General features: G+C 39.9%; 1 protein-coding gene and 1 long non-coding RNA gene across 9 annotated transcripts in view; one reads left to right on the top strand and one right to left on the bottom strand.

Moving 5' to 3' along the window:
* NDST4 (N-deacetylase and N-sulfotransferase 4) overlaps positions 1-14,229 on the top strand; it is a 155,556-nt gene that overhangs the window by 110,058 nt on the left and 31,269 nt on the right. For all 4 annotated transcript variants that reach the window (XM_048066489.2, XM_048066491.2, XM_048066487.2 and 1 more), the window contains 2 exons: positions 4,983-5,168; positions 6,933-7,061. In XM_048066489.2, the coding sequence (XP_047922446.2) occupies positions 4,983-5,168; positions 6,933-7,061 (315 nt within the window). The remainder of the gene's footprint in view (positions 1-4,982; positions 5,169-6,932; positions 7,062-14,229) is intronic.
* LOC125183096 (uncharacterized) overlaps positions 1-14,229 on the bottom strand; it is a 37,898-nt gene that overhangs the window by 4,053 nt on the left and 19,616 nt on the right. For 3 of the 5 annotated variants that reach the window (XR_007164269.2, XR_007164268.2, XR_007164272.2), the window contains one exon: positions 4,141-4,900. The exons of the other annotated variants lie outside the window; for them this stretch is intronic. This is a non-coding gene — a long non-coding RNA (uncharacterized lncRNA). Of the gene's footprint in view, positions 1-4,140; positions 4,901-14,229 lie in introns of those variants that run through there. 5 annotated transcript variants of the gene reach the window in all.

Raw genomic sequence — 14,229 nt, 5'->3', positions numbered from 1 at the left:
CTCTAAAAATATTCTAAAAGTGTTCTGCATGTATAGGATAATGTTTCCCTGTACAAACAGGATGAGATTTATTCTGCCTGAATTGTCGATCTTCATTAGTGTTTTTATCCATATCAGGAGCATGCTTTGGAACAAATCACTAGAGCGCCTCTCCTTTCTCAGCTTTTGTTAGTACCACACACAGACAAGGAGCAGGCTTGGAACAGGAGTTGTGGTGGTACCTGGCAGACTGCTGTGCTGTCCCTTCCCACGTGGCTGCCAGTTCTGTATCTGACAGCGACAGCAGAGATCCCACTTTGCTTAGACCCGACGGGCACCCTACAGCCACTTGCCAAGTGAGCACACAACAGAGATGCAGAACAAGTACCAACATACAGAGCTAGTAAGAGGTTTGTCACACTTTATTGAAAAAATACTGGGGTAGAACTAGGAGCCAGGATTCAGTTTGATAAATCCACAATTCTAAACTGACCTAATCCTGTGACAGTAGTCCATGGCAAAATATGTTTGTCCACAGCATGCTCCTCCACCATGTAAAATAAAAACAAGCTCTGCACTCTCACAGCTAGTGCTCCTGCAGGCCATTGACCCCAGACAGTTTTGTTATAGTTATAGTCACTCAAACCTGACATACCCTTCCATAAAACTAAGAAAAATATTTTAGCTTTGCACAACTTAAAACCCCGTCTCTTGATAATAATCACCTTTTGTTTGGTGAATCGTTTTGTCTAGCTAGAGAGCTTTTAAACAAGATTTTAACAGTTTAGAATTAACTGAAATTAAAAGATGAAATGTTTATTCAATAAAAAATTATCCACAAACATAAACAACGAGAACAGAAATCATGTGTCCATTAAGGCTAGAATACCACACATTTTTATGATTGCTGACAAGCACATAGTGAAATCATTTATCAAATAAAAGAAACTAAGTATTTTAAACCTACATAGTAACATATAATCTCTTACAGAGAATCTCACCCATCTGCAGCAATATTAGAAATATATCCCAGTGCTAGGAATATGCAAAGCTTATGTAAATCTTAACTTTGGAAGATAGCATCTTATGAAGTCCTACGTTTATTCTATCATCTACTGTTGAACAAAGTCAAAAATTTTAGCAAACTTGCCTGAGGTTATATTAACTTTTTCACCTAAGAATTCTTTACATCAAAGAGAATCCTGCAGTTCCATTTACTGTATGAAAAGATCTACAGTAGACATAAGATTTGCTGAATTAAAAGGTAAGTGTGGGGGGCTTTTCTATTCTCTCCCCAGTAATGTCCAGTACCAGATGTTTCTGTAAAACAAATCAATGGTGGTCTTTAAAAAAATGAATGTCAGTTTTCTTATAGCATGTTTTTCGTTTTTGTTTAATTTTAGTTCTTATTGTGCTTCAACAAGGAAAAGTAATATTTGGCAGAATCAAAAACTGTGTCTCTTTCTCAAAAAAACATCCTGCTAATATAAATAGCCAATTTTCCTGGCACTGTTTTTTCGTGTGTGTGTTTTGTTGTTTTTTTTTTAATTAAAATTTCCAACATCTACTCACAGAAAAAAGGCTATAGGAACTCAAACTTACATTTTGAAACTGCACCTACCCCTGAAAAGCAGTGCTAATTCTGCATCACCTGTCATCCATTCTTCAGCAGAGACTTTTCCAAATGCAGAACAAGTACACGCAGCACATGCTGACGTGGCGAATACAGCTTATTTCGGTACAAATAGGAAGGTCAAAAGTCTTCACTTGCTTGAACAGGGATGATAATTGAGAGAGAGAAGCAGCCCTGGCAGATTGCTTCAGCCTTTCAGATCACCTGTGGAAGTACCTGTCTTGCCAATAGGCTCTGGGTAAGGAAACTTTGAAGTGTGTGCAGACAAGCCAGGCTGCCCTGGCAGGACTGTGAATTTCCAGTTCCCAGTGCTCTGGCTCGGGTGCATCAGCGTGAGTATGAGATGATGGCTCTCTGGGCTCTGCCACATGAAGCAGCTGCTGCTGGGGATGGGCTGGCCACATGCAGGCCTCAGAGGAAGAGTTGGGCTGGAATTAATCTAATCCATACACCACGTCCTCACTGGTGTCCAAAGGACATGAGGTGTGCTCCTGGAGAGCGTCTTCTGGTCAGGTCTAGACCTTAAAACAAGGCAGGTCACGTGCTCTCAGAGCACTCCATGATGCAAACCAAGACATGGGAAGAAGTAGAGATGACCGAGGGAATTTTTGCCAAAATTGCAGCAACTATTTTAATAATATTCTCCCCTATCTCCCAGGTTGTAACAGTGATTCTCCTTTAATATTGAACTCATCCAGGCATCACTGCAGCTTCAGCTTACGCTGTCACTTAAATTACAGTTGGAACTCAATGCACAAGAGAAACAGGAAAGCAAATTTAACCTGTACAAAAATAATGGCTGTGGTCCCAGCTAAAGCATGCTCAAGAATGTGATACTGTTCTTCTCAGTGCCAGAAAGGTCCAGAAGTTTTCCAAACTATGCAAATAAATGCACAAGGTCTTGAATGTAAAAATAACCTGATGAAATCTTGTAGGAAATTGTTCCTTAGAATAGACAAAATAAGTACTCACTAATGGCATCTCCCATTTTGTGTGACAGTTTGGATCAAGTCCTTCTTGGAGTCAAATGTATGTTCCCCCTTTAACACATTAGTTCTCAATCCTAAACTAAATTCAATAACAAAATAAGAAAAAGGAAACAGAGCAACAGAAATCACTAAAAGAGGATATATATTTAATTTACCCAAGTAAATCGAACATGGAACTGGTCAAACAAAATCTGATTATGCCTTAGTTTTTCCTTCTTAAAGTTGTATTGGGTGTCTGAGTGACTGACATGTATTTATGTGATGAACTAAGTAGTGCCCAGGTTTATTCAGAGGCTAATTAGCTTTTTATATTGAGAACGTACAATATGCTGCCTTATTTTATTTGTGAATGGTAAATTACCATTTCACCATTCTGTTTCTATGGCAATACCAGCTGCAAATAGTAAGTAGATAAATAGGATTTTGCATGTATTCATCCAGATACCTACTTTCGGACATATTCACAGCAGTAGTCATTAGCTATATCTCAAGACAGTCTTGCTTTACATTTGTGTATACTCCCTAACAGGTTTTGGTGAAGGTTGGCAGATTCAAGTCAATACACCATATCCAAGTGTGAGCATCATACACTCAGGATCCTGTTAATAAATAGCCAGACTTTTCAAAATCCCTTAGATATAACTTATTCCTTTATACACGTTTAAAGAAAAGACTAAAAAAGGAGTTGACACTTATTGTACAGCTACTCATCATCTCACCCTTAAACTAACGTCTTTCAGGTATGTAACATTAATAAGCAGAAATTATACTTTTCTCTCAGTAAATTACAGAAGAATGAGTTTGGGTTTCTTTTTACATGCCCCTCCTCTCCCCATCATCTGGTAAACTAAGATATTTACTAATAAGCAATGGATAATTTTAAGTGGTTGCATTATGTGGTGTATGAACAAGTGTTCCTCATAGGGTTAATTTAATTTTGTCAATGACCCAAAAGCCTTTCTTCGCAAAGTACTTGAAGATGCCCAGCAGAATCTGCCACTCCCAGAGTTAAAGTAATTAGATAAAGTTATTAGATAACATGGGCAAGAGGAAGGACAAACACATTATCTCACATTTTAACCATTTTCAGCTGTATTAGTTATATATGAGCATAAAATGGCTGATGTAGCTGTTCTCCTGGAAGGAGAAGGGAGTGATTTTAGTGAGCCATAGGATAGCAAAAGAGAGGAAGTTTTGCAACACTGAGAGCTGAGGCCACGGACATTGTCCCACACCGTGTGGTACTGGGAGTAAAACAGATGCAGTAAACACCCAGAGCACAGAAAGTGATCCAGCAAGAGCCACAGCAGTGCGACAGCCTACAGATCTGGAGATCCCGTGAGAGAGCTGAAAAGGGCTTGGAAGTTGAAGGGTCTGAAGGGGCAATGGAGGAGTGGCAGAACATAGCCTTTCTTCCTGGCTGGTGACAAAATGCTGGGTGCACTTCTGAACATCACTCAGACCAACAAAGTTAATGACCTGATCAAATAATTTGATCTCTTAAAAACATCCCAGTCTTTAGACGTGGTTAACTGGCCCCATCAGATAACCCCATCAGATGGGGTTTTCAGATAGCCTGTGTGAATGGGAGAGATTAGGAGCAGAACAAAGGCAGGAGCTATTCGTGAGCGAAGGCACATGCCCAGCACACCAGTACACTCACATTCAAGTGACTTTCTTAATTCCTTCTGCCTGCATATAACCTCCTCACTGTTCCATCAGAATATACTTTCAAGATAGCCTATAGATTATATCCATGAAAATACACATATTTTCCTCATAGAAACTGAACTGAATAAATATGTATGAAACAAAAGATGTCTATCAGTCCAGCATTTTTGCTACTACCCTAATGCCATGGGAAAATAAAAGCAGATTCAGAAGCTATAGGGAATATTTGGTTTTTGTTTGGTTGGTTAGTTGGTTTTGAATCAGCAAGGCATTTTGCTCTTACTCTGGTAATAGGAAACAAAAAATAAATGCCACAGCAACAAGTTTTTCTGCTTACTTTCTAATGCCATTTGATCACTTACTAAATAACTAGCATCGGCTTCCTGGATTACCTTTAAAAAGAACCAAAATAATAGGACATCTTAAAATGCACGCAATATGTAATCAACAGATAGGCAAACCTATTCCATATAACAGTAACACAATGTAATCCAAAAGGATTATTTATCATTCTGCAGTTATCAAACTGTAATTCCAGTTCCCTCCATCTCTCCCCCGTTTTTAGCGTGTGCTACATACAAATAGATGCAAGGCTGTCCAAGGACAACAGCTTCTCTGATGCTGAGATCTGCAGGGGAAAAAAAGAACTTTGAATAATTGCGTGTTCTTTTTCTGCTCCTAAATATATCCCTCCCTCTGCTGTTTTGCAGGAGCATGGCATACCGACTGACATGGGGTACGCAGTGGCTCCGCATCACTCTGGGGTCTACCCAGTTCACATCCAGCTATATGAGGCCTGGAAGAAGGTCTGGCACATCCGAGTGACCAGCACAGAAGAATATCCACACCTGAAGCCTGCACGGTACAGACGGGGCTTCATCCACAATGGCATCATGGTACACTACATTTCCATGCTTCATAGCAATACTACTTTAAGTGACTCAAAAGTATGCTATTTTTACCAAATGCTTCAAGTTTTACAGCAATCATTAAAATTCTCTGTGATCGAGGACTTGTAAAGATGCCAAAAGAGTGCATTTGTTATGCAGCCAGTTTAAAAAAGTCACACAAACTCAGGCAACCGCATATGTAATCCTCAGAAACTAAGTGTATTTGTAGCCCAATCAACTATCAACCATCAACCAAAGTACAAATGCATATTTTTAAATTCATTAAACTGCTTAAGACCTATGTTTCAAGGTCTGGTTCATCTTTATGCATGAAAGGATTTGAAACCTACCACCTGGGAAGATGAACAGGTGGAAGTAATCTCCTCCCGGAAGCATGGCACTCCTCTGGGGCCAAGGTTTCTTCTAGGAGCTGCGCTCCTAAAGCTCCCAAGAACCAGCGACCAGACATGTGCCTGACTCTTCCGCACCCTGCGTTGGGGTGAGAAGAGAGAGGGCTCCTCACCTGCATACTTCACCTGCTCAAAGGGCAGGAAAATGTGCAGAATTATTTAACCCATCCTACCAGCCAGCGGCTTGGAGGAAAAACGTTAGGATGGACCTGATCGTGTGACTGAAATAGGTGACAGGAAACTGCAAAATTATATATGCATAAACAAAGTAAGAAATATTTGAAAGCCAGGTTCTGGGACCAAACAAAAGCCCCAGCTGATGCAAATATTGCCTGTGCATATGAAGTCTCATTTAGGGGATCAACATTTTGACAAAAGAAACATGTCTTAATCAAAAAAACAAGTTACTGCACAGAGTCCAATTACGATTGGAATAGACTCAAATTCAGCAATACATTTACTCTTATTAAAATGGTTTGCTGAATGCAGACTTTGTTGCTTTAACCGAATAGAAAAGAAAATTAAAAACAGTGACTGCAGGAAAACAAAAGGCCTTGCCCAGGTGAATTGTGTCTCTGCATATATTAGGCAGTATCTGTAAGCCTTAACATTTGTTGTCTACTTGCTGCACCAGAGCCTTTCAATTGTAACTGGCTAATAACGTAACTAAAACATCTAGTTTTCCAAGATCCGTTTATTTCCCCACATCTGCTAGCTTGCAGGTTTCTGACACACAGCCCCCTGATTGATGATGGGATGGAGACCTGACCTCAAGCTAGCCTCATGCAAGCACTCCACCAGTCCTGAACACGTTTCACAAGCAGGAATCAGGGCTTCACTCATTTTCACACAATATGTAGTATCATATGTAATGCTGGACTGAGGAAAATGTAAAGCCACAGCTCATTTGGGGACCATAGCCTTGAACAAATTCAGTTCAGTGTGTCAAGAACTTTAAGATTAATTGTCTGCGATAGTGAAGATGGCCAGGAAGCACTATTTATCCTTTAATAAACTAACCTCGCTAAGGGAAGAAGAGAGGTTTAGCTCTTTCTTCCTCTTCCAAATGCCAGGAAACAAGCCCTTAATTATTACTGGATGAGCTGGCTACAGCAGCCTGCATGAAAGCTCAGAGCATGTGATGCAGCTTTGCAGCTGTGATCTGGAAATCACATCTGCAGGACTGCCTTTGCTTACAGTGAGAGCGTAGAAGGTGCACGAGAGGCCATAAACATGCCAGGTTACAGAGTGGGAAAGACTGCAGCTTTGTTCGAGTTGCTGGAGGGATGACAGTGAACGTGCTGGGGTAAATTTGCAGAAATACATTCATATCACAATGGTGCTGTTGTTTTGTTCTCAGGTGCTCCCTCGACAGACCTGTGGCCTTTTCACTCACACTATTTTTTACAAGGAATATCCTGGGGGTCCTCAGGAGCTGGACAAAAGTATCCGAGGAGGTGAACTCTTTCTCACCATTCTCCTGAATCCAGTAGGTACCTTCTTTTGCAGTTTTTGGATGCATTGGGTAATAAGGAGGAGGGAGGGAGGAAGGGAAGGACACTAGTTTTCTTTGACCTTGTTTGGGAAATAAAAAAAAAAAAAAACAAGACCATTTACTCAGAAGTAACAAGCAGTTTAAGAGGAAGTAAGCAAAAACTGTCTTTTGCAAATTTCTGACTGCATGCAACAAGTTGCTGGAAAATGTATTCGTTTCATTTTCAAACTGTTTCCCACCCTGAGGCTGAGTCATTGTGAGAGGAAAGAGCACTGACATGTCTGACTGAGACTGAAAGAAAACAGTGACGGTAGAGAAAGCTGTGTCACCTTATTCTGCTTTCTTTCTCCCTGCTCCCCCAACTGTGGCTCTGCACACTCCTAATAGAGCTCGATGGAAACCCGAGGGCTCAGGGCTGATATAATTCCCTTACCACCAACTCTTAAAAATAGGTCTTGTGTAGCTAAATAATACCTCCAGGCAGTATATAGCCTTCTAATGCCTATTCATCACCTAACAGTTACAGAAAAAAATGAAATGGGTTGAACGTTACTAATGAGGCAAGTGCATACAGGTAAGAAGTAAGAACGTCACAAAAAAGACTTGGAGAACAGCACCCGGAGCAGTGTTACCCAAGAACATTTGTTTTGTTCAGTGCTGCATTTCTTTTTCTCTGTCAAGAATACATGAACCATAACCTAATACATATGGATGTCAATGTATATGTGCACAGTCTATATAAGTATACATATACACACACATATGGTTTGATCAAGAGTGCCACAGGCTTTCTTAAGGATGATTTGCATAGCTATTGCTCAATTTGTCTCTCAATAAAGCAGCCTGAACCGTACCACACAAATATACACATGCACACACAGGTAAAACAACACAATGCAGGTAGGTACACAGGTGTGACTGTGATCTAACCAAGGATCAAGGAGGAAAGCTGCATGTCTGCAAATGCTGTATTTTGAAACGTCTCAGATCCCTTGCCTACAAACAACAGCTGGTGCCATTTGAGACAGTAGCCTAGAGGTGAGAGGATGAAGGATGAGAACAAAAACCATACCAATTATTTTTTGTTATTGTCCTTCTTTCCTCCTGTTCCACTCAAGGTATACTACTCACAAGATAAATGTCTTGTGTCTTGGTAGGTGGCCTAATTTTCAGTGGTTTCAAATTGCAGTACTCATTGACTTTGTAGAGTTAAAGAAACCTCACTTGAAACTAACTCTCAAATCCAGGTCACTTATTTAGAGACCTAAATATAGATTTTGGTATTCTATAATTAGATGCTTGTGTGTGAAAATTTTGGCTGGGGAGCTAAGTTGGCTGAGTCAAAGCAATTCAGTGGTCATAAAGAAATGGGACATTGATATCAGGATTTTTCCTATACCATACATGTGACAGCTAATTGGAGAATAAAAAACCTGTTCTTTGTCCTCTCTCCCTTTACCTCTGACTGGCTTTTCTCCCCATAGTTTCCTGAAGTGTAATTTGACTGATCACTGTCTTGAGATGCTGCTGGGATTTATCCTGAGCTTTATCATACTTTGATCATCATCTGCGCATCTTTCATTTATCTGAAGATTTCCCCAGACTTAGGCAGTTGAGCCCTCAGCAGCAAAGCGCTTCCTCTCTCCAAGAACAGGGATGCTCAGAGTATCCCCATTTCCTCAGTCAATCGCCCATTCCACATCCAAGTTTTTGAGTATGCTCAGGCCACCCTGACTTCTACAAAATCACCTCTTCCTTAATTTCAGGTATTTCTTTTTTTGCTGACAGCAAATAAGCAAGGAGCTACAAGCTCACAGTTGCTCATTACAAATTTCAGCCTTTGGATCTTTCAAAGCAATTGTTTCTAAATGTTCTTTCAAGAAACTGATTGACGCTGTGGAGAAGAGTAGCTGTTGAATCAGTCTAAGAATTTTACTAAATATTTACCCTACCCCTCATTTTTCCTACAGTTTAGCCTTCACGAAGTATTATTGGACTGGATGAAACAGATAGGCCTATCCCACCATTTTATCATGCTCTCCTCAGTTTGTTATTCTGGGGTCCTCCAGAGCAGGACCAACCTCACAGGCGCTGGAGCATCTCCTTCCTCCTGTCAGGTTTCCCCCAGTTGGTCTACATCCAGAAAGGACCAAACCTATCCCCCTAGAGGGGTCCCTCAGGATGCATGGACACACACAGTTCCCCACTTGTTACACTGCACATAAAACAGAAAACTTGAGAAAAGCAGTTCTACCCTCTGCCTATTACAGGTAGTGAAGTTTCAGAGGTGATGCAGCAGAGATGAGACTTCTCCTAGGAAGGCAGTATGCAATGGTAGGCAAAGCATTCCAGATTTAATCATGCATCAGTGACATTCATGACAGATTTAAACAGACTGTCTTCCAAAGAAAAGGTGGGGGAAAAGGTTTTCTTCGATTTTCTTCAGTACATGAGCTTATTTTGACCAAGCTATGTTCCAATAACTTTAGAGTGCAATATATATTATTGGGTGGCATTTGAAAAGAACAGCTTTATATCTATACTGTTAATGTTTGATTTTCCCCCCTATACTTTTATGGTTTTCTATCTTTACCTCATCAAAACTGATATTTTACTGAGCTGAGCCACACAAGTGAAATACTGACATGCACTTCCCCAACTCTAAGGTAAGCATGAATCTGCTCCAATATAATGCTTATTCAGACAGGAAGAAATATAATTTAATCATGTGTGAGCTGAAGTAAGATATACCACAAAACCCCACCATCATTCAAGTCAGGTTGGTACACTACCCTATGAAATATGTGCTGACAACAGTACAAAAAAAAATTTAATAAATAAAAAAATTAAAAAATCCAGCCCTATCTCAGAAAGCTACTAGTGTGAGTAGGAAAAAAATCACCTATGTTCATGCACCCATCTTTTTTTAAATACCAAATCGGGACAGCACACGAACAAACGGGGAGGCCTGGCTTTTATTCAAAGTAAGAGAGAAAGAATACAGATCAGTATCATAAAATCTATAGTACCTTCTGAAAAGGATCAAGAGTGTCTATTCCAAACTCAGTTGAATAAAAAATACACGTTGAACGTGATGTGTTCTCCAAACCACTGACAGTACGTATTGGAGTAGCAGTGAGAGACTTCCCAGCGTATAGCCTAGAAGCTTATCACACGCCTATACTCATTAATAAGCTTTCTTAGCATTTGGATATCAAACTATGCATTTGTGGAGTTTACCAAGAGCAGTATGGTGTAAACCAACGTGTGCTATCCAAATGGGTTATAGAAAAAACAACTGTTTGAAATGCAAAGGCTTTGTCAAAATCTTTTTTTTTTTTTTTTTTACTTTATTTAATGATGTGCCTAATCTAGTTCATGAGTAGAAACCATTCCATAAAATAAAATCCTAACCAGAACACACTGCCCCCTACCATGTAAGCTGCTTTACGTATTGCTGTAGTTACCCTTCTTCAAGTTTTGCAAGGAAAGGAATTGTCTGTAGCACTGTTTATTTTTGCACTAGTGATGTTGGTTAACATTTTCTTTTACCCTTAAAACAACAGCCCAGACCTGGTGTGGAGGAGATTTGCAGAAACAGAGTAATTGCTGTAATTCTACTGCCACTTGGTTCCCCAAGTCTCCTGCTTGCTGGGGCCTGGTCTCAACTGCGCGTGCAACTGCCACTGGCAGTGTTGTGAATTATGGGCACACAGAAAGGGGAGAGGGGAACCCCTCCTCACGAAGAACGCGCTTTTCAGCAGAATGAGGATACGATAAAACTCCTTTTCTGCTTCCTGAAGTGAATGTGTGCATGTGCACTCTCATAGCATTGCCAGGCTACCGTGACAACTAAAGCTACATACCAGCTATAAGCATTATCACCATAAAATCATATTTGAAGCCAAGAATGGCCCTGGGTTAGAAAAGTCTTAACGCAGCTAGTTACCTGCCCAGTTCCGTGTGGAGGTGTCCACCTCTGTGGCCCGGTTTGAAAAGGACAGGAGGGAAAAAAAAAAAAAAAAAGACCTGGTTTCACAGAATCCTTTCTACAGTTACAGCAGACAATCCTTTTATTATTTTATGAGATGTCTTGATCAAGTAGGCTAGAAGTTACAAAAGGGTTTCTGAGCAAGTTTGCTTGTGGTTGTTGCATTTCTGTCTGGCTTTTGTTCCCTTCAGCAGTTTTTACATTATTATTTCTTGTAGATGAGCCTAACACAATAGTTGGGCAAAATTTCCAGGAGTTTTCCTCATAAAAATAAACAAATCCCGCTTATAAAAAACTGCTTATATACTTTTTAAACAAAGTTAAACTTGACCAGTGCAGTTCAATGACATTTTCCCAAAGCAGCTATTGTAGGGGCTCGAAGTGACAGAGCACACTTCTCTTCACAGTCAAAGCTCAGATATCTGCTACTTTTTTCCAGAATTTTTGAGAGCTCCTATTTAATGCCTAGCTTCTTTCTGGATGACCTATCTTTGAATATAAAGTATCAAGCATGCACTGAAATATAGAGGAGGGCTGTATGGATTAACAGCAAATTATAACGAAGAGGCAACAGGATTGAAAATCCTGGAAACCTAATGACTGCTTCAGTGCCTTCAGATAACCTTGCTACCAAGTTCACTTTTGAGTCCTGGTGTCGCATGAGGCCTCCTTGCTCCTGGCTTCTCTTTTGGAGAGCCACGAAACCTCTTTCACTTTGCCTCATTAGACAGACCTGCAGGTGAAACTGTTGCTTGTAAGCAGACTAATAACACCAATAAATAAGAGCAAACAGCTGCAGTATGGTTTGACCCCTCTTTCCCTTCACAGCACCGGTTCATCACCTTCCCTGCTCCACCTTACTAACCCAGCAGCTGCCCCTCTGCACCAAGCAGTACCACATACATTACCTGAGAGTAAGAGCACAGAGGGCAAGAGCACAGCTGAAAACACTTCGTTTCATGCCCACAGCCATTCTGAGGCAAGGCTCCCAGAAGTGAAAAGCCATACTTTACTCTCCAGTTAACAGAATTATTACAGGTTTTCCACACTCGCTTTGAGACAGTCTTTTTCAGACTGTTTCAAATTTCAGAAATAATTGCGGTGCCTTGATTAAAATGAGCACACCACTACATTTTGCAGTGGATTACAGTTATTTAGCTGTCTAAAAACAAGCTAAGTCAGCTATTTCTGGCCTCCTAGCTTACCGTGTCAGGGGCAAAGAAACAGAAACCTGAATGTGTGCGAACAAGTAGTGGTATAAGCTGTTCTGAAGACAGACAGATGCACGATAAGGGGATGAATGAAGTTTAGCATGAATAGCAGCCCAAGCACAGAACCAAGTCAACATCAGCACCAGCTGCCAGGAGAACTATCTGCTTTTCAACTGCTGGACCATTGGCCTAAAGTCTTCTTTGTATTGACATCCATACAGACAGGATAACACAGGGAAATCTCTTTCCTTAGGCTATTATAACATCCACTTATAATCTCATTCCCCCTAACAAGTGCAAGTAAGAACACTACTTAAATAATCAAGTTTTGATTAAATACTTTTTCAATTACTTTGAATACTGGAGCACATTTCAAAAATAATTAAATGCAGGATAGCAAATTAACTAAATAGGAATAATGCATCAGATGGGAAGATTTTATTTATAACTAAGCTGCAGTTCGATTGCAACTCCTTTGATTATAATAGTGAACAATAGCCTACGTAGATTGCAGCATGATTTCTTCTTTGACTGTATGTTCCGTATATATTTCACAGGAGATGTCACAAAGTGGCATTGGAAGGGGGATGGTGGGAGATAATTAAGTTTTTGTATGAGTTAAAGAACCTACAACTAAATCTTGAAACGGGCAAGAAAGAACTTTATATCTGCTTCCCTTTCCCAACATTAAAGCACCACCAACGAAGGTTACTGCACATTCTCTTTATTTCACTCCTGAAGTTTGACAAGCATGGGAATTACAGAAACCCTATCCATTACTCCAGATCCATCTAGCAATTTCAGCAAATGTATAACAAACGTATATTAAGCTCGTATACCAAAAATGTTTGCACTTTTATAAAGAAATGCTACATAGATGGTTACATTAGAAAATGCCCAAGTGACATTGCATTAGGATAGTTTGTTGAGAGATTGTCAAAGGGATCTTCTGATGGATTTTTTTTTTTTAAATGGCTTCTACTGAATACTCTGTGGCTCAGAGATATATTTTCATTCTCTAATTTATGAATCCTAGAGATGAGTCACGTCTGGCAGAGATGATTTAGTGGTATGCAGAGGAGGGATAAATTCCACCAACACAGACAGAAATCAAACCAACTTTCCTTTGAGTTTTAATGAGGGTTACAAGAATCCCAGCCAGACCTTTCCAGGACCCAGCTAATGCGGAAGGCTGCTCGAGTCTAGAGTTTGGGGTACTTATTCTTTGCATAAACACTTCAAAGCAAGGCTCATTAAAGTTAGTGGAAAAAGTCTAAGTGAACAGACTGGGTTTGAAATAAACCTAAATAGGGCTACTCTTTCAAAAGGTTTCCATCTTGCTCCTCTCTGAACAGTTTCGTTCATTTGGAGGCTCAGAACAATAACAAGGAGCTTCAAATATATTTACAAATAAGAAATGCACATACAGTTTGGGATGGAAAATGAGACATTACTGTGGCTGTTGGAGTTTCCCTGTACCATTTCGTACAAGAAATGCAATGAAATATTCAAATAGAATATTTTTTCTCCCTTGCCAGACCAAAGCTAGCAGTTCAATCAGTGTTATGTTATTATTTCCAATGTTACTTACTTTGTGGTTTGACAGCAACATCAAAAATCAGTTATTCACAAACTTTTAATTAGGACAGGAGTGCAGCATCAGCATTTCCATGCCAGTAATGAAAAAACAGCAAAACCACCCCAATCAATAGAAATAAGCAAGGGAGAAGAAAAATAAAGAGGCAATTACAACATCAATTGGTCAAAAAGAAATTTTACAAAACTGCTTTTGTACCTAATCTCATTTTGATAGCAAAATTAAAACATCTCAGTACTAAGAATTAAAATTCTTGTCACTGTGCTGTGACAGCACGGCTGTATTAACTGCAGACAAATCATGAAACAAAGAAGTACACTGCTACTCAGGACATCTTTAAATGCCAGTCACAAAAGTGTTACC

The sequence above is a fragment of the Anser cygnoides genome, chromosome 4 (assembly GCF_040182565.1).
Source record: "Anser cygnoides isolate HZ-2024a breed goose chromosome 4, Taihu_goose_T2T_genome, whole genome shotgun sequence".
NCBI lineage: Eukaryota > Metazoa > Chordata > Aves > Anseriformes > Anatidae > Anser > Anser cygnoides.
The sequence above is the reverse complement of the archived record's forward strand: the minus strand, read 5'-3'. Positions and strand labels throughout refer to the sequence as shown.